The 21,421-nt window shown below is 37.9% G+C and overlaps 1 protein-coding gene across 1 annotated transcript; it reads left to right on the top strand.

Moving 5' to 3' along the window:
* Positions 1-648: 648 nt before the first annotated feature.
* Positions 649-21,321, top strand: LOC124545922 (repetitive organellar protein-like). The gene is made up of 5 exons (XM_047124883.1): positions 649-1,861; positions 5,626-7,023; positions 10,788-12,185; positions 15,950-17,347; positions 21,200-21,321. Exons 1-5 carry the CDS (start codon positions 649-651, stop codon positions 21,319-21,321), a joined length of 5,529 nt encoding a protein of 1,842 aa, XP_046980839.1.
* The last annotated feature ends 100 nt before the right edge of the window (positions 21,322-21,421 follow it).

Genomic DNA, 21,421 nt, shown 5'->3' with positions numbered 1-21,421 from the left:
AGGCCCAGTACGTCAGCTGCGGGGCGTTCCTCCGGCTGATATTAGAGGTGTTGCTGAGGGCTTCGCCTGTCTACGGCGGTGCCGGGCGTGGTTGCAGCCAGCGACGTTTCCGGTGTTCGACTCAGCGTCCTGCCGGTTGCGGAAACGGGGTCGCAGCATCTCAGCGGCTGCATCGACGGCTGTTACATCTGCAGCCCATAGCAGCACACTGATCATCGAGAACTACAAATTACAATATTAAGTGTCCGGTGAGTTTGTTTCAAGTTGGAAGTGGAGTGTTGTACATAGGAAGTGTGCTTTTACAGGATTGTTGATTACAAGTCTGCGTGTGTAAATAGTTAATATTTTACAATAATGTCGGGAAGTGAAATGTCAGACGAAGAGCAATCTATGTCCGATAGGAGCATGAGATCCCTTTTTAGGGCGATCGCTAAATTAAAACAATCTAACGGGGATTTCCTAGCTGAATTAAAACAGTCTAACGAGGAATCTACTGCTAGATTAAAAGAGGAACTAAAACAGGAATTAAAACAGTCTAACGAAGAATCTACTGCTAGATTAAAACAGTCTAACGAAGAATCTATGGCTAGATTAAAACAGTCTAACGAAGAATCTATGGCTAGATTAAAACAGTCTAACGAAGAATCTATGGCTAGATTAAAACAGTCTAACGAGGAATCTACTGCTAGATTGAAACAGGAACTAAAACAGGAATTAAAACAGTCTAACGAGGAATCTACTGCTAGACTTAAAGGGGAGCTAACAAAATCAACAGACAGGTTGCAGGAATATCTTAATGAAACCAGTCGAGAATTAAGTGATAAAATAGAGTCTTCTAAAGTTGAAATGCAGGAAAAATTAGTGGGACTTAGTAATAAGATTGCTGATAATTGTAAAAGGTTAGAAGAACATATCCAGGAATCGCGCGAGGAAAAAGCTCGCATGCGACACGATATTCCTGACTTATTCGAGAGACTAGATAGTGTCAATATCTTAGTTGTAAATGAAATACAGAAAAATAACGATATGTTACGAGATGAATTTTCTATGCAAACAGAAACTGTTCGCAGAGAATTATTGGAATCTATTAAAGAGGTCTCTACCAAACCTGGAGAGATTTCTTCAATAGATAATGTAGAATTAGAGACATTAACTCATCAAGTAGAAAAGGACCATACCGAAATCGAAAACATGAAATTTTTAATTACTGAAATATGCAGTAATCTTGAGACTGCCAAAGATAATAATATTGACGAAGGTACAGAGCGTTCACATCGTGAACACAGTGAAGAATCGATATTAGCTAATCGCGTATCCAATACAGAAATGCGGATACAGGAAATTACTAAACGGTTATCGGAATTAGATAATAACGAGAACATTTCAGGTAGCAGAGGTAATAACATAATCAGAGACAACAGTCGCATCGAATTTGCTAGCACGGACGACAACAATATGAATAAGGCAATCACGGCAAGCCAATCCGATGCAACTCCGTCTCTGCCAGCTAAACAAAATCCGACTATTTCTCTCGCAGAATGTCTGGATGACATAACAACAAATTCAAATGTAGCAAGTCGATTTCCTGTATTCAAACCAGGAGGCGAACTGCACCATATAATCATTATAAAAGCTTTTGAAACATCATTATCTCCTAAATGGAGTAATGAAAAACGCATTCAATTTGTAATAGGACATTTAGAAGCAGAAGCTGCGGAATGGGCAGTACTGCATAGAATTGAATTCAGGGATTGGGATGATTTTGTTAAGCAGTTTAAACAAAATTATCGGTCAAGAGGAAAACAACAACACTTAACTTTAGAGTTGTTAGACCCTCCTCCATATTCTAAACGGTGGAGAGGTTATAGGAATTATTTCGAATGGAATTTAAACCGTGCTAAATTAATTGAAAGTCGTCTAATGCGAGTCCTAATTAGTGGATTACCGTATTATGTAAAGGAAAGAAAAATGTTATTCTACGAATTATACAAAACCTTAATAATGGGGACGAAACAGTTAACACCCGGGGTGTGTGGTTATATTTTAACGACTTGTTGTATTGGAAAGCACAGAGGGAACACCAGAGATGGAAAATCTGCATTCCGAAAACTGTTGTGGACGAGTTAATTACTTATATTCATGAAGGTTACGGGCATTTGGGAATTCATAAATGTATTAAACATCTAGTGAAGTATTATTATTTCAAAAATATGTCACGTATTGTGAGAAGTATTATTAGGGCTTGTGAAACCTGTCAAAAGGTTAAAGTTAATAACAAATCCAAGCGTTATAAATTATATGCTGTAATTCCTCGAGGGTTGTGGGATCTACTGTCATTAGATTTTTTCGGCCCTCTGCCTCGGAGTTCAGGAGGATTAACATATGTGTTTGTTGTAATGGAAGGTTGGTCCAAACATGTGAAGCTATATACTTTGAAACGAGCGAATACAGCAAGCGTTATACGCTGCCTCACCCGAAATTACTTTGTTAACTGGGGCATTCCTAAACGACTTATGTCTGACAACGGTAGTGCCTTTATTAGTCAAAGATTTCAAGATATGATAAAACAATATGGAATCAAACATATCTTAATTTCGAAATATCACCCTCAAAGTAATTTAGTAGAAAGAGTCATGAAAGAATTAGGACGATTATGTAGAACTTATTGTGCACATAAACATACTCGGTGGGCCAAACTAATGCCTGAATTTGAAAAGATATTAAATGAATTGCCTCACCTAACGACGGGATTATCACCTATAGAAATTTTAGGCAAACGAATTATAGGTGAGCCTTTACTAGCTGCTTTACCTTGGCCACCAGTAAATGAGATCCAACAATGCATCCCAGACGAAAAAGTTTGCGAACAGATTGTAAAAAATGCCGAACGGAGAATTAAAAGTTATAATCAACAGGCTATAGAACCCTCATTTCAGGTAGGAGATCTTGTGTTAGTACGATCTCATCCTAAAAGTTCTAAGATCGGTAAGGAATGTAGAAAATTCTTCTTTATCTTTGAAGGTCCATATGTTGTACATAAGATTGTACATCCCAAAGCATTACTTCTTATGGAACCTTCATCAGGTGTAATTAAAGGATTATATAGTGTTGATCAAATGAAACTCTTCATTCCTAAATAAGTTAATATTTAGTATATGTTACATACGGAAGAGCGTTCATAGTTTATTCATGTGAAGTTTTCGTGATAGTTACGTATTATTTTAAAGAATAGAACAGAAAGCTTAAACAAGTGTTCTACAATAATCTACTGGTACTTCAAAAAGAGAAAGATAACCCAAAGGGGGATTTATATGGAAGAAATTTTGCTCTTAGGTCAAAAGGAATTTTGCATATTTTAAATTTACTCGGATAGTAGGAACCAAAGGGGATGGTTAATAGTTTTAGGGACCATGGGCGTCCAGAGCTATATGGCTCACGAGAACATAGCAGAGTGCCTTTAATAGAGGTTTGCAATAGTGTTAATATAGAACACACCAAACGGGGCTCTCTCGCTTGTTTCTCCTAAATAAATGGCCATTACCCAACAAGGTGTCCGAAGGTAAAGAAAGCCGTGCCGAGATTCTAAAGAGAGTTTTGCTTGATTTCTTCTTGACCTCAGGCATAAATAAGGCATTAGGGAAGAGAATGACGTAAAGTAAATAGTACTATTAGTTATTGTGAGAAACTTATTAGTAATATACATTCTTGAAAAGAATAACTCTAGTAAATAAATGAAACTGAAACTAATCTATCACAATTTGAACGCTCTGTCCTAATGTACAACGTTAAAGAACGTACTAAATTAGTATTTATTAGCAACTATTAACTGAAGAGGAGCAATCTCCCTATATTCGGTTACGAATTACCATAAGAGCACAATTAAGAGTAAATGACAAATAGTCACAACGATATCGTATTAAAAGGATTAAATCTCTCTAATAGCAAGGACTCTAGGTTACGTAAAATGTGAGGAAAATGTATTAACAGTTAGATATTGTATATTGAACAGTTTTAATTTCGGTTAAAACCTGACAAACTGAGCTTGTGGGTGGGGTATGTAGTGGGACGAAATTAAACGTCACCCATCCACCAAGTCAGCCCAGTTTGCAGGTGACTATAAGTTTAATTTAGTTTTTGTTTATGTGTTTTCTTATTATTTGTAATAAGTGTGAATTATCTAAAGGTTTTGTATTTTTTTATGTGTTTCATGTACGGAGAGATCGGCGCAACGAACGGGGACAGCATCTTCGTTGCCGCGACCAGAGAGGAAATTGCTGGCCGCTATACGTCGCGGGTCGACAGCCAAGGAGCAACAGAAGATCCTGGAACCGAGTTGTTGCGTCGTGTTTCTAAAAATTAAAAATGAATTTTTATACTCTTTTTGTACAACAATGACGAGCTTAATCTTATTGAAAAGTTAGTCACTGTCTGTCAACGCTCAAGTTCACATCTGTATGTGTAGGAAGCTAATAAAATAGTGTATGTTACTAAAGGTGAAACACGTGTCTTGAAGATTTATTTATGAAGAGTTATGTGAACGGATTAATAATATATTTGACAAGATTATTGATTCAGACAGCGTTGGCCGAAACTTTGAATCTGAAAAGTTTATTTAATGTGTGATTCTGATATCGATTAGATCAAGATAACGTGTGTCGATATAATTTTCTGAGGAGAAACAAACGAAATTTAAATTCGAAAAAGTTACGAAAACCAATTGGCCCAAGTGATGTAATTCTTTGCACACGACTCAACTGATGTTTTACAGTTTCGTTCAAGAACCATTCTATGACAATTTAAAAAGAATATGAATCATTTTTGAAGTGGGTTGTAACTGACGTGGGTGACGAAGTCTGCACATGGTCATACATATATCAAACGGAAACCTAAATACGTCGTTACACCGCACCGTGGCGACCTTAGAAACAGGACTTGTGTGCAACTAAGGCACACAGGTACGAAACGAAACATCAAGAGTCCTTCCGAAGTCAACGCGAGTTTTCGTGGAGCCTTCACCAGCCAGCGGCGACTTCGCGGGTGTGGGCATCTGACGGAGTGCAGCCAAGCAGTACGGTCACGCAGTTGTTCCACGAGAAGGCGCGTCTGTTGGGCAGCAGCTGAACGCTGCAAACCCCGACAACCTTTTTTCTCCCTAAACTAATAGGCCCAGTACGTCAGCTGCGGGGCGTTCCTCCGGCTGATATTAGAGGTGTTGCTGAGGGCTTCGCCTGTCTACGGCGGTGCCGGGCGTGGTTGCAGCCAGCGACGTTTCCGGTGTTCGACTCAGCGTCCTGCCGGTTGCGGAAACGGGGTCGCAGCATCTCAGCGGCTGCATCGACGGCTGTTACATCTGCAGCCCATAGCAGCACACTGATCATCGAGAACTACAAATTACAATATTAAGTGTCCGGTGAGTTTGTTTCAAGTTGGAAGTGGAGTGTTGTACATAGGAAGTGTGCTTTTACAGGATTGTTGATTACAAGTCTGCGTGTGTAAATAGTTAATATTTTACAATAATGTCGGGAAGTGAAATGTCAGACGAAGAGCAATCTATGTCCGATAGGAGCATGAGATCCCTTTTTAGGGCGATCGCTAAATTAAAACAATCTAACGGGGATTTCCTAGCTGAATTAAAACAGTCTAACGAGGAATCTACTGCTAGATTAAAAGAGGAACTAAAACAGGAATTAAAACAGTCTAACGAAGAATCTACTGCTAGATTAAAACAGTCTAACGAAGAATCTATGGCTAGATTAAAACAGTCTAACGAAGAATCTATGGCTAGATTAAAACAGTCTAACGAAGAATCTATGGCTAGATTAAAACAGTCTAACGAGGAATCTACTGCTAGATTGAAACAGGAACTAAAACAGGAATTAAAACAGTCTAACGAGGAATCTACTGCTAGACTTAAAGGGGAGCTAACAAAATCAACAGACAGGTTGCAGGAATATCTTAATGAAACCAGTCGAGAATTAAGTGATAAAATAGAGTCTTCTAAAGTTGAAATGCAGGAAAAATTAGTGGGACTTAGTAATAAGATTGCTGATAATTGTAAAAGGTTAGAAGAACATATCCAGGAATCGCGCGAGGAAAAAGCTCGCATGCGACACGATATTCCTGACTTATTCGAGAGACTAGATAGTGTCAATATCTTAGTTGTAAATGAAATACAGAAAAATAACGATATGTTACGAGATGAATTTTCTATGCAAACAGAAACTGTTCGCAGAGAATTATTGGAATCTATTAAAGAGGTCTCTACCAAACCTGGAGAGATTTCTTCAATAGATAATGTAGAATTAGAGACATTAACTCATCAAGTAGAAAAGGACCATACCGAAATCGAAAACATGAAATTTTTAATTACTGAAATATGCAGTAATCTTGAGACTGCCAAAGATAATAATATTGACGAAGGTACAGAGCGTTCACATCGTGAACACAGTGAAGAATCGATATTAGCTAATCGCGTATCCAATACAGAAATGCGGATACAGGAAATTACTAAACGGTTATCGGAATTAGATAATAACGAGAACATTTCAGGTAGCAGAGGTAATAACATAATCAGAGACAACAGTCGCATCGAATTTGCTAGCACGGACGACAACAATATGAATAAGGCAATCACGGCAAGCCAATCCGATGCAACTCCGTCTCTGCCAGCTAAACAAAATCCGACTATTTCTCTCGCAGAATGTCTGGATGACATAACAACAAATTCAAATGTAGCAAGTCGATTTCCTGTATTCAAACCAGGAGGCGAACTGCACCATATAATCATTATAAAAGCTTTTGAAACATCATTATCTCCTAAATGGAGTAATGAAAAACGCATTCAATTTGTAATAGGACATTTAGAAGCAGAAGCTGCGGAATGGGCAGTACTGCATAGAATTGAATTCAGGGATTGGGATGATTTTGTTAAGCAGTTTAAACAAAATTATCGGTCAAGAGGAAAACAACAACACTTAACTTTAGAGTTGTTAGACCCTCCTCCATATTCTAAACGGTGGAGAGGTTATAGGAATTATTTCGAATGGAATTTAAACCGTGCTAAATTAATTGAAAGTCGTCTAATGCGAGTCCTAATTAGTGGATTACCGTATTATGTAAAGGAAAGAAAAATGTTATTCTACGAATTATACAAAACCTTAATAATGGGGACGAAACAGTTAACACCCGGGGTGTGTGGTTATATTTTAACGACTTGTTGTATTGGAAAGCACAGAGGGAACACCAGAGATGGAAAATCTGCATTCCGAAAACTGTTGTGGACGAGTTAATTACTTATATTCATGAAGGTTACGGGCATTTGGGAATTCATAAATGTATTAAACATCTAGTGAAGTATTATTATTTCAAAAATATGTCACGTATTGTGAGAAGTATTATTAGGGCTTGTGAAACCTGTCAAAAGGTTAAAGTTAATAACAAATCCAAGCGTTATAAATTATATGCTGTAATTCCTCGAGGGTTGTGGGATCTACTGTCATTAGATTTTTTCGGCCCTCTGCCTCGGAGTTCAGGAGGATTAACATATGTGTTTGTTGTAATGGAAGGTTGGTCCAAACATGTGAAGCTATATACTTTGAAACGAGCGAATACAGCAAGCGTTATACGCTGCCTCACCCGAAATTACTTTGTTAACTGGGGCATTCCTAAACGACTTATGTCTGACAACGGTAGTGCCTTTATTAGTCAAAGATTTCAAGATATGATAAAACAATATGGAATCAAACATATCTTAATTTCGAAATATCACCCTCAAAGTAATTTAGTAGAAAGAGTCATGAAAGAATTAGGACGATTATGTAGAACTTATTGTGCACATAAACATACTCGGTGGGCCAAACTAATGCCTGAATTTGAAAAGATATTAAATGAATTGCCTCACCTAACGACGGGATTATCACCTATAGAAATTTTAGGCAAACGAATTATAGGTGAGCCTTTACTAGCTGCTTTACCTTGGCCACCAGTAAATGAGATCCAACAATGCATCCCAGACGAAAAAGTTTGCGAACAGATTGTAAAAAATGCCGAACGGAGAATTAAAAGTTATAATCAACAGGCTATAGAACCCTCATTTCAGGTAGGAGATCTTGTGTTAGTACGATCTCATCCTAAAAGTTCTAAGATCGGTAAGGAATGTAGAAAATTCTTCTTTATCTTTGAAGGTCCATATGTTGTACATAAGATTGTACATCCCAAAGCATTACTTCTTATGGAACCTTCATCAGGTGTAATTAAAGGATTATATAGTGTTGATCAAATGAAACTCTTCATTCCTAAATAAGTTAATATTTAGTATATGTTACATACGGAAGAGCGTTCATAGTTTATTCATGTGAAGTTTTCGTGATAGTTACGTATTATTTTAAAGAATAGAACAGAAAGCTTAAACAAGTGTTCTACAATAATCTACTGGTACTTCAAAAAGAGAAAGATAACCCAAAGGGGGATTTATATGGAAGAAATTTTGCTCTTAGGTCAAAAGGAATTTTGCATATTTTAAATTTACTCGGATAGTAGGAACCAAAGGGGATGGTTAATAGTTTTAGGGACCATGGGCGTCCAGAGCTATATGGCTCACGAGAACATAGCAGAGTGCCTTTAATAGAGGTTTGCAATAGTGTTAATATAGAACACACCAAACGGGGCTCTCTCGCTTGTTTCTCCTAAATAAATGGCCATTACCCAACAAGGTGTCCGAAGGTAAAGAAAGCCGTGCCGAGATTCTAAAGAGAGTTTTGCTTGATTTCTTCTTGACCTCAGGCATAAATAAGGCATTAGGGAAGAGAATGACGTAAAGTAAATAGTACTATTAGTTATTGTGAGAAACTTATTAGTAATATACATTCTTGAAAAGAATAACTCTAGTAAATAAATGAAACTGAAACTAATCTATCACAATTTGAACGCTCTGTCCTAATGTACAACGTTAAAGAACGTACTAAATTAGTATTTATTAGCAACTATTAACTGAAGAGGAGCAATCTCCCTATATTCGGTTACGAATTACCATAAGAGCACAATTAAGAGTAAATGACAAATAGTCACAACGATATCGTATTAAAAGGATTAAATCTCTCTAATAGCAAGGACTCTAGGTTACGTAAAATGTGAGGAAAATGTATTAACAGTTAGATATTGTATATTGAACAGTTTTAATTTCGGTTAAAACCTGACAAACTGAGCTTGTGGGTGGGGTATGTAGTGGGACGAAATTAAACGTCACCCATCCACCAAGTCAGCCCAGTTTGCAGGTGACTATAAGTTTAATTTAGTTTTTGTTTATGTGTTTTCTTATTATTTGTAATAAGTGTGAATTATCTAAAGGTTTTGTATTTTTTTATGTGTTTCATGTACGGAGAGATCGGCGCAACGAACGGGGACAGCATCTTCGTTGCCGCGACCAGAGAGGAAATTGCTGGCCGCTATACGTCGCGGGTCGACAGCCAAGGAGCAACAGAAGATCCTGGAACCGAGTTGTTGCGTCGTGTTTCTAAAAATTAAAAATGAATTTTTATACTCTTTTTGTACAACAATGACGAGCTTAATCTTATTGAAAAGTTAGTCACTGTCTGTCAACGCTCAAGTTCACATCTGTATGTGTAGGAAGCTAATAAAATAGTGTATGTTACTAAAGGTGAAACACGTGTCTTGAAGATTTATTTATGAAGAGTTATGTGAACGGATTAATAATATATTTGACAAGATTATTGATTCAGACAGCGTTGGCCGAAACTTTGAATCTGAAAAGTTTATTTAATGTGTGATTCTGATATCGATTAGATCAAGATAACGTGTGTCGATATAATTTTCTGAGGAGAAACAAACGAAATTTAAATTCGAAAAAGTTACGAAAACCAATTGGCCCAAGTGATGTAATTCTTTGCACACGACTCAACTGATGTTTTACAGTTTCGTTCAAGAACCATTCTATGACAATTTAAAAAGAATATGAATCATTTTTGAAGTGGGTTGTAACTGACGTGGGTGACGAAGTCTGCACATGGTCATACATATATCAAACGGAAACCTAAATACGTCGTTACACCGCACCGTGGCGACCTTAGAAACAGGACTTGTGTGCAACTAAGGCACACAGGTACGAAACGAAACATCAAGAGTCCTTCCGAAGTCAACGCGAGTTTTCGTGGAGCCTTCACCAGCCAGCGGCGACTTCGCGGGTGTGGGCATCTGACGGAGTGCAGCCAAGCAGTACGGTCACGCAGTTGTTCCACGAGAAGGCGCGTCTGTTGGGCAGCAGCTGAACGCTGCAAACCCCGACAACCTTTTTTCTCCCTAAACTAATAGGCCCAGTACGTCAGCTGCGGGGCGTTCCTCCGGCTGATATTAGAGGTGTTGCTGAGGGCTTCGCCTGTCTACGGCGGTGCCGGGCGTGGTTGCAGCCAGCGACGTTTCCGGTGTTCGACTCAGCGTCCTGCCGGTTGCGGAAACGGGGTCGCAGCATCTCAGCGGCTGCATCGACGGCTGTTACATCTGCAGCCCATAGCAGCACACTGATCATCGAGAACTACAAATTACAATATTAAGTGTCCGGTGAGTTTGTTTCAAGTTGGAAGTGGAGTGTTGTACATAGGAAGTGTGCTTTTACAGGATTGTTGATTACAAGTCTGCGTGTGTAAATAGTTAATATTTTACAATAATGTCGGGAAGTGAAATGTCAGACGAAGAGCAATCTATGTCCGATAGGAGCATGAGATCCCTTTTTAGGGCGATCGCTAAATTAAAACAATCTAACGGGGATTTCCTAGCTGAATTAAAACAGTCTAACGAGGAATCTACTGCTAGATTAAAAGAGGAACTAAAACAGGAATTAAAACAGTCTAACGAAGAATCTACTGCTAGATTAAAACAGTCTAACGAAGAATCTATGGCTAGATTAAAACAGTCTAACGAAGAATCTATGGCTAGATTAAAACAGTCTAACGAAGAATCTATGGCTAGATTAAAACAGTCTAACGAGGAATCTACTGCTAGATTGAAACAGGAACTAAAACAGGAATTAAAACAGTCTAACGAGGAATCTACTGCTAGACTTAAAGGGGAGCTAACAAAATCAACAGACAGGTTGCAGGAATATCTTAATGAAACCAGTCGAGAATTAAGTGATAAAATAGAGTCTTCTAAAGTTGAAATGCAGGAAAAATTAGTGGGACTTAGTAATAAGATTGCTGATAATTGTAAAAGGTTAGAAGAACATATCCAGGAATCGCGCGAGGAAAAAGCTCGCATGCGACACGATATTCCTGACTTATTCGAGAGACTAGATAGTGTCAATATCTTAGTTGTAAATGAAATACAGAAAAATAACGATATGTTACGAGATGAATTTTCTATGCAAACAGAAACTGTTCGCAGAGAATTATTGGAATCTATTAAAGAGGTCTCTACCAAACCTGGAGAGATTTCTTCAATAGATAATGTAGAATTAGAGACATTAACTCATCAAGTAGAAAAGGACCATACCGAAATCGAAAACATGAAATTTTTAATTACTGAAATATGCAGTAATCTTGAGACTGCCAAAGATAATAATATTGACGAAGGTACAGAGCGTTCACATCGTGAACACAGTGAAGAATCGATATTAGCTAATCGCGTATCCAATACAGAAATGCGGATACAGGAAATTACTAAACGGTTATCGGAATTAGATAATAACGAGAACATTTCAGGTAGCAGAGGTAATAACATAATCAGAGACAACAGTCGCATCGAATTTGCTAGCACGGACGACAACAATATGAATAAGGCAATCACGGCAAGCCAATCCGATGCAACTCCGTCTCTGCCAGCTAAACAAAATCCGACTATTTCTCTCGCAGAATGTCTGGATGACATAACAACAAATTCAAATGTAGCAAGTCGATTTCCTGTATTCAAACCAGGAGGCGAACTGCACCATATAATCATTATAAAAGCTTTTGAAACATCATTATCTCCTAAATGGAGTAATGAAAAACGCATTCAATTTGTAATAGGACATTTAGAAGCAGAAGCTGCGGAATGGGCAGTACTGCATAGAATTGAATTCAGGGATTGGGATGATTTTGTTAAGCAGTTTAAACAAAATTATCGGTCAAGAGGAAAACAACAACACTTAACTTTAGAGTTGTTAGACCCTCCTCCATATTCTAAACGGTGGAGAGGTTATAGGAATTATTTCGAATGGAATTTAAACCGTGCTAAATTAATTGAAAGTCGTCTAATGCGAGTCCTAATTAGTGGATTACCGTATTATGTAAAGGAAAGAAAAATGTTATTCTACGAATTATACAAAACCTTAATAATGGGGACGAAACAGTTAACACCCGGGGTGTGTGGTTATATTTTAACGACTTGTTGTATTGGAAAGCACAGAGGGAACACCAGAGATGGAAAATCTGCATTCCGAAAACTGTTGTGGACGAGTTAATTACTTATATTCATGAAGGTTACGGGCATTTGGGAATTCATAAATGTATTAAACATCTAGTGAAGTATTATTATTTCAAAAATATGTCACGTATTGTGAGAAGTATTATTAGGGCTTGTGAAACCTGTCAAAAGGTTAAAGTTAATAACAAATCCAAGCGTTATAAATTATATGCTGTAATTCCTCGAGGGTTGTGGGATCTACTGTCATTAGATTTTTTCGGCCCTCTGCCTCGGAGTTCAGGAGGATTAACATATGTGTTTGTTGTAATGGAAGGTTGGTCCAAACATGTGAAGCTATATACTTTGAAACGAGCGAATACAGCAAGCGTTATACGCTGCCTCACCCGAAATTACTTTGTTAACTGGGGCATTCCTAAACGACTTATGTCTGACAACGGTAGTGCCTTTATTAGTCAAAGATTTCAAGATATGATAAAACAATATGGAATCAAACATATCTTAATTTCGAAATATCACCCTCAAAGTAATTTAGTAGAAAGAGTCATGAAAGAATTAGGACGATTATGTAGAACTTATTGTGCACATAAACATACTCGGTGGGCCAAACTAATGCCTGAATTTGAAAAGATATTAAATGAATTGCCTCACCTAACGACGGGATTATCACCTATAGAAATTTTAGGCAAACGAATTATAGGTGAGCCTTTACTAGCTGCTTTACCTTGGCCACCAGTAAATGAGATCCAACAATGCATCCCAGACGAAAAAGTTTGCGAACAGATTGTAAAAAATGCCGAACGGAGAATTAAAAGTTATAATCAACAGGCTATAGAACCCTCATTTCAGGTAGGAGATCTTGTGTTAGTACGATCTCATCCTAAAAGTTCTAAGATCGGTAAGGAATGTAGAAAATTCTTCTTTATCTTTGAAGGTCCATATGTTGTACATAAGATTGTACATCCCAAAGCATTACTTCTTATGGAACCTTCATCAGGTGTAATTAAAGGATTATATAGTGTTGATCAAATGAAACTCTTCATTCCTAAATAAGTTAATATTTAGTATATGTTACATACGGAAGAGCGTTCATAGTTTATTCATGTGAAGTTTTCGTGATAGTTACGTATTATTTTAAAGAATAGAACAGAAAGCTTAAACAAGTGTTCTACAATAATCTACTGGTACTTCAAAAAGAGAAAGATAACCCAAAGGGGGATTTATATGGAAGAAATTTTGCTCTTAGGTCAAAAGGAATTTTGCATATTTTAAATTTACTCGGATAGTAGGAACCAAAGGGGATGGTTAATAGTTTTAGGGACCATGGGCGTCCAGAGCTATATGGCTCACGAGAACATAGCAGAGTGCCTTTAATAGAGGTTTGCAATAGTGTTAATATAGAACACACCAAACGGGGCTCTCTCGCTTGTTTCTCCTAAATAAATGGCCATTACCCAACAAGGTGTCCGAAGGTAAAGAAAGCCGTGCCGAGATTCTAAAGAGAGTTTTGCTTGATTTCTTCTTGACCTCAGGCATAAATAAGGCATTAGGGAAGAGAATGACGTAAAGTAAATAGTACTATTAGTTATTGTGAGAAACTTATTAGTAATATACATTCTTGAAAAGAATAACTCTAGTAAATAAATGAAACTGAAACTAATCTATCACAATTTGAACGCTCTGTCCTAATGTACAACGTTAAAGAACGTACTAAATTAGTATTTATTAGCAACTATTAACTGAAGAGGAGCAATCTCCCTATATTCGGTTACGAATTACCATAAGAGCACAATTAAGAGTAAATGACAAATAGTCACAACGATATCGTATTAAAAGGATTAAATCTCTCTAATAGCAAGGACTCTAGGTTACGTAAAATGTGAGGAAAATGTATTAACAGTTAGATATTGTATATTGAACAGTTTTAATTTCGGTTAAAACCTGACAAACTGAGCTTGTGGGTGGGGTATGTAGTGGGACGAAATTAAACGTCACCCATCCACCAAGTCAGCCCAGTTTGCAGGTGACTATAAGTTTAATTTAGTTTTTGTTTATGTGTTTTCTTATTATTTGTAATAAGTGTGAATTATCTAAAGGTTTTGTATTTTTTTATGTGTTTCATGTACGGAGAGATCGGCGCAACGAACGGGGACAGCATCTTCGTTGCCGCGACCAGAGAGGAAATTGCTGGCCGCTATACGTCGCGGGTCGACAGCCAAGGAGCAACAGAAGATCCTGGAACCGAGTTGTTGCGTCGTGTTTCTAAAAATTAAAAATGAATTTTTATACTCTTTTTGTACAACAATGACGAGCTTAATCTTATTGAAAAGTTAGTCACTGTCTGTCAACGCTCAAGTTCACATCTGTATGTGTAGGAAGCTAATAAAATAGTGTATGTTACTAAAGGTGAAACACGTGTCTTGAAGATTTATTTATGAAGAGTTATGTGAACGGATTAATAATATATTTGACAAGATTATTGATTCAGACAGCGTTGGCCGAAACTTTGAATCTGAAAAGTTTATTTAATGTGTGATTCTGATATCGATTAGATCAAGATAACGTGTGTCGATATAATTTTCTGAGGAGAAACAAACGAAATTTAAATTCGAAAAAGTTACGAAAACCAATTGGCCCAAGTGATGTAATTCTTTGCACACGACTCAACTGATGTTTTACAGTTTCGTTCAAGAACCATTCTATGACAATTTAAAAAGAATATGAATCATTTTTGAAGTGGGTTGTAACTGACGTGGGTGACGAAGTCTGCACATGGTCATACATATATCAAACGGAAACCTAAATACGTCGTTACACCGCACCGTGGCGACCTTAGAAACAGGACTTGTGTGCAACTAAGGCACACAGGTACGAAACGAAACATCAAGAGTCCTTCCGAAGTCAACGCGAGTTTTCGTGGAGCCTTCACCAGCCAGCGGCGACTTCGCGGGTGTGGGCATCTGACGGAGTGCAGCCAAGCAGTACGGTCACGCAGTTGTTCCACGAGAAGGCGCGTCTGTTGGGCAGCAGCTGAACGCTGCAAACCCCGACAACCTTTTTTCTCCCTAAACTAATAGGCCCAGTACGTCAGCTGCGGGGCGTTCCTCCGGCTGATATTAGAGGTGTTGCTGAGGGCTTCGCCTGTCTACGGCGGTGCCGGGCGTGGTTGCAGCCAGCGACGTTTCCGGTGTTCGACTCAGCGTCCTGCCGGTTGCGGAAACGGGGTCGCAGCATCTCAGCGGCTGCATCGACGGCTGTTACATCTGCAGCCCATAGCAGCACACTGATCATCGAGAACTACAAATTACAACATTAAGTGTCCGGTGAGTTTGTTTCAAGTTGGAAGTGGAGTGTTGTACATAGGAAGTGTGCTTTTACAGGATTGTTGATTACAAGTCTGCGTGTGTAAATAGTTAATATTTTACAATAATGTCGGGAAGTGAAATGTCAGACGAAGAGCAATCTATGTCCGATAGGAGCATGAGATCCCTTTTTAGGGCGATCGCTAAATTAAAACAATCTAACGGGGATTTCCTAGCTGAATTAAAACAGTCTAACGAGGAATCTACTGCTAGATTAAAAGAGGAACTAAAACAGGAATTAAAACAGTCTAACGAAGAATCTACTGCTAGATTAAAACAGTCTAACGAAGAATCTATGGCTAGATTAAAACAGTCTAACGAAGAATCTATGGCTAGATTAAAACAGTCTAACGAAGAATCTATGGCTAGATTAAAACAGTCTAACGAGGAATCTACTGCTAGATTGAAACAGGAACTAAAACAGGAATTAAAACAGTCTAACGAGGAATCTACTGCTAGACTTAAAGGGGAGCTAACAAAATCAACAGACAGGTTGCAGGAATATCTTAATGAAACCAGTCGAGAATTAAGTGATAAAATAGAGTCTTCTAAAGTTGAAATGCAGGAAAAATTAGTGGGACTTAGTAATAAGATTGCTGATAATTGTAAAAGGTTAGAAGAACATATCCAGGAATCGCGCGAGGAAAAAGCTCGCATGCGACACGATATTCCTGACTTATTCGAGAGACTAGATAGTGTCAATATCTTAGTTGTAAATGAAATACAGAAAAATAACGATATGTTACGAGATGAATTTTCTATGCAAACAGAAACTGTTCGCAGAGAATTATTGGAATCTATTAAAGAGGTCTCTACCAAACCTGGAGAGATTTCTTCAATAGATAATGTAGAATTAGAGACATTAACTCATCAAGTAGAAAAGGACCATACCGAAATCGAAAACATGAAATTTTTAATTACTGAAATATGCAGTAATCTTGAGACTGCCAAAGATAATAATATTGACGAAGGTACAGAGCGTTCACATCGTGAACACAGTGAAGAATCGATATTAGCTAATCGCGTATCCAATACAGAAATGCGGATACAGGAAATTACTAAACGGTTATCGGAATTAGATAATAACGAGAACATTTCAGGTAGCAGAGGTAATAACATAATCAGAGACAACAGTCGCATCGAATTTGCTAGCACGGACGACAACAATATGAATAAGGCAATCACGGCAAGCCAATCCGATGCAACTCCGTCTCTGCCAGCTAAACAAAATCCGACTATTTCTCTCGCAGAATGTCTGGATGACATAACAACAAATTCAAATGTAGCAAGTCGATTTCCTGTATTCAAACCAGGAGGCGAACTGCACCATATAATCATTATAAAAGCTTTTGAAACATCATTATCTCCTAAATGGAGTAATGAAAAACGCATTCAATTTGTAATAGGACATTTAGAAGCAGAAGCTGCGGAATGGGCAGTACTGCATAGAATTGAATTCAGGGATTGGGATGATTTTGTTAAGCAGTTTAAACAAAATTATCGGTCAAGAGGAAAACAACAACACTTAACTTTAGAGTTGTTAGACCCTCCTCCATATTCTAAACGGTGGAGAGGTTATAGGAATTATTTCGAATGGAATTTAAACCGTGCTAAATTAATTGAAAGTCGTCTAATGCGAGTCCTAATTAGTGGATTACCGTATTATGTAAAGGAAAGAAAAATGTTATTCTACGAATTATACAAAACCTTAATAATGGGGACGAAACAGTTAACACCCGGGGTGTGTGGTTATATTTTAACGACTTGTTGTATTGGAAAGCACAGAGGGAACACCAGAGATGGAAAATCTGCATTCCGAAAACTGTTGTGGACGAGTTAATTACTTATATTCATGAAGGTTACGGGCATTTGGGAATTCATAAATGTATTAAACATCTAGTGAAGTATTATTATTTCAAAAATATGTCACGTATTGTGAGAAGTATTATTAGGGCTTGTGAAACCTGTCAAAAGGTTAAAGTTAATAACAAATCCAAGCGTTATAAATTATATGCTGTAATTCCTCGAGGGTTGTGGGATCTACTGTCATTAGATTTTTTCGGCCCTCTGCCTCGGAGTTCAGGAGGATTAACATATGTGTTTGTTGTAATGGAAGGTTGGTCCAAACATGTGAAGCTATATACTTTGAAACGAGCGAATACAGCAAGCGTTATACGCTGCCTCACCCGAAATTACTTTGTTAACTGGGGCATTCCTAAACGACTTATGTCTGACAACGGTAGTGCCTTTATTAGTCAAAGATTTCAAGATATGATAAAACAATATGGAATCAAACATATCTTAATTTCGAAATATCACCCTCAAAGTAATTTAGTAGAAAGAGTCATGAAAGAATTAGGACGATTATGTAGAACTTATTGTGCACATAAACATACTCGGTGGGCCAAACTAATGCCTGAATTTGAAAAGATATTAAATGAATTGCCTCACCTAACGACGGGATTATCACCTATAGAAATTTTAGGCAAACGAATTATAGGTGAGCCTTTACTAGCTGCTTTACCTTGGCCACCAGTAAATGAGATCCAACAATGCATCCCAGACGAAAAAGTTTGCGAACAGATTGTAAAAAATGCCGAACGGAGAATTAAAAGTTATAATCAACAGGCTATAGAACCCTCATTTCAGGTAGGAGATCTTGTGTTAGTACGATCTCATCCTAAAAGTTCTAAGATCGGTAAGGAATGTAGAAAATTCTTCTTTATCTTTGAAGGTCCATATGTTGTACATAAGATTGTACATCCCAAAGCATTACTTCTTATGGAACCTTCATCAGGTGTAATTAAAGGATTATATAGTGTTGATCAAATGAAACTCTTCATTCCTAAATAAGTTAATATTTAGTATATGTTACATACGGAAGAGCGTTCATAGTTTATTCATGTGAAGTTTTCGTGATAGTTACGTATTATTTTAAAGAATAGAACAGAAAGCTTAAACAAGTGTTCTACAATAATCTACTGGTACTTCAAAAAGAGAAAGATAACCCAAAGGGGGATTTATATGGAAGAAATTTTGCTCTTAGGTCAAAAGGAATTTTGCATATTTTAAATTTACTCGGATAGTAGGAACCAAAGGGGATGGTTAATAGTTTTAGGGACCATGGGCGTCCAGAGCTATATGGCTCACGAGAACATAGCAGAGTGCCTTTAATAGAGGTTTGCAATAGTGTTAATATAGAACACACCAAACGGGGCTCTCTCGCTTGTTTCTCCTAAATAAATGGCCATTACCCAACAAGGTGTCCGAAGGTAAAGAAAGCCGTGCCGAGATTCTAAAGAGAGTTTTGCTTGATTTCTTCTTGACCTCAGGCATAAATAAGGCATTAGGGAAGAGAATGACGTAAAGTAAATAGTACTATTAGTTATTGTGAGAAACTTATTAGTAATATACATTCTTGAAAAGAATAACTCTAGTAAATAAATGAAACTGAAACTAATCTATCACAATTTGAACGCTCTGTCCTAATGTACAACGTTAAAGAACGTACTAAATTAGTATTTATTAGCAACTATTAACTGAAGAGGAGCAATCTCCCTATATTCGGTTACGAATTACCATAAGAGCACAATTAAGAGTAAATGACAAATAGTCACAACGATATCGTATTAAAAGGATTAAATCTCTCTAATAGCAAGGACTCTAGGTTACGTAAAATGTGAGGAAAATGTATTAACAGTTAGATATTGTATATTGAACAGTTTTAATTTCGGTTAAAACCTGACAAACTGAGCTTGTGGGTGGGGTATGTAGTGGGACGAAATTAAACGTCACCCATCCACCAAGTCAGCCCAGTTTGCAGGTGACTATAAGTTTAATTTAGTTTTTGTTTATGTGTTTTCTTATTATTTGTAATAAGTGTGAATTATCTAAAGGTTTTGTATTTTTTTATGTGTTTCATGTACGGAGAGATCGGCGCAACGAACGGGGACAGCATCTTCGTTGCCGCGACCAGAGAGGAAATTGCTGGCCGCTATACGTCGCGGGTCGACAGCCAAGGAGCAACAGAAGATCCTGGAACCGAGTTGTTGCGTCGTGTTTCTAAAAATTAAAAATGAATTTTTATACTCTTTTTGTACAACAATGACGAGCTTAATCTTATTGAAAAGTTAGTCACTGTCTGTCAACGCTCAAGTTCACATCTGTATGTGTAGGAAGCTAATAAAATAGTGTATGTTACTAAAGGTGAAACACGTGTCTTGAAGATTTATTTATGAAGAGTTATGTGAACGGATTAATAATATATTTGACAAGATTATTGATTCAGACAGCGTTGGCCGAAACTTTGAATCTGAAAAGTTTATTTAATGTGTGATTCTGATATCGATTAGATCAAGATAACGTGTGTCGATATAATTTTCTGAGGAGAAACAAACGAAATTTAAATTCGAAAAAGTTACGAAAACCAATTGGCCCAAGTGATGTAATTCTTTGCACACGACTCAACTGATGTTTTACAGTTTCGTTCAAGAACCATTCTATGACAATTTAAAAAGAATATGAATCATTTTTGAAGTGGGTTGTAACTGACGTGGGTGACGAAGTCTGCACATGGTCATACATATATCAAACACAAACCCAAATACGTAACGTTACACCGCAGTAGCTATACTATAGGCCTATATACTATACGCTTTGGTGGTAGTTTTGAGCAAAATGGCTGTCCCTGAGAAAGAAACAACGCAGGAAGAAATTCAGCATCTACTGAACGAGGTGGCTAACACTAGAGATGACAGTGAAGTTTTCTGTAGAGAAGTGAATCGTTTGGAGGGTGAAAGAAGGGAAGGGTTATGTGCAGGTATCTCTTCATCTACCTTTGGTCTCATTGGGGGTACCTTTTCCCAGTAAATCTGGGGAAGATATTTTTGTGTTCATGAATAGTCTGCATATGCCCGTAAGATTAGGAAACTGGAGTGATGAACGGTGGTTAAGTATAGCTTATTTAAAATTGGTGGGAGATGCCAGGGCATACGTGATGTGCAATGAAAAATTGTGGGACGCTCAGTCTTTCGCCAGCTTTCAGGAAGGATTAGTGGATCGCTGCAGGAAGAAGAACACCTTGCGGTATTATCAGGAACAACATGATGGTGCAGCACAGAAACAGGGAGAACCAGTAGGAGGTTTTGTGGACTGTGTCAGGCAAATCAATGTCAGTACATATGAATCAACATGCCAATAAAGCTGTTCTGTAGGAAGCTGAAAACGAGCGCTTGATTTGTTTTTGTGGGATCTGCCATGCAAAATGATGCAGAAATTGTGCATGGAATTTGCGAGAACCATGAGCGAGGTAGCAGCTTTGACTGAAATTGACCCTGTAACTGGACCAAGGGATAAGCGGCAGTGTTTAATGTGGAGATTGTGTGTTGTAAGTGTGGTGCTCTGGGCCACATTCAACGTTTCTGTAGGAAACCGCTATGCCAGAGCTGCAAGCAAGTTGGGCATTCATTCAGAAATGTCAACAGGTGACAGACGGTGGAGTCAGTGTAAAACTCGAGCCCCTGTGTTAACAGTACAGCAGCTGGTGTGACCATGTGCAGTGTCCCCAGTAAGTTCGACGCTGGTGCAGACATTTGCTGCTCGGCTGTATAAAGGGAAGGTCGTTTACAGGCCAAGATCTAGGGGGGAGG

Source organism: Schistocerca americana, chromosome 8 (genome assembly GCF_021461395.2).
Source record: "Schistocerca americana isolate TAMUIC-IGC-003095 chromosome 8, iqSchAmer2.1, whole genome shotgun sequence".
Lineage (NCBI taxonomy): Eukaryota > Metazoa > Arthropoda > Insecta > Orthoptera > Acrididae > Schistocerca > Schistocerca americana.
The sequence above is the reverse complement of the archived record's forward strand: the minus strand, read 5'-3'. Positions and strand labels throughout refer to the sequence as shown.

Coding starts and splice junctions, on each gene's coding strand:
- LOC124545922 (XM_047124883.1), top strand. CDS start 649: ATGGCTAGATTAAAACAGTCTAACGAGGAATCTACTGCTAGATTGAAA. Junction 7,024..10,787: donor ATATTCTAAACGGTGGAGAG/GTTATAGGAATT, acceptor GGGATTTCCTAG/CTGAATTAAAACAGTCTAAC. Junction 12,186..15,949: donor ATATTCTAAACGGTGGAGAG/GTTATAGGAATT, acceptor GGGATTTCCTAG/CTGAATTAAAACAGTCTAAC.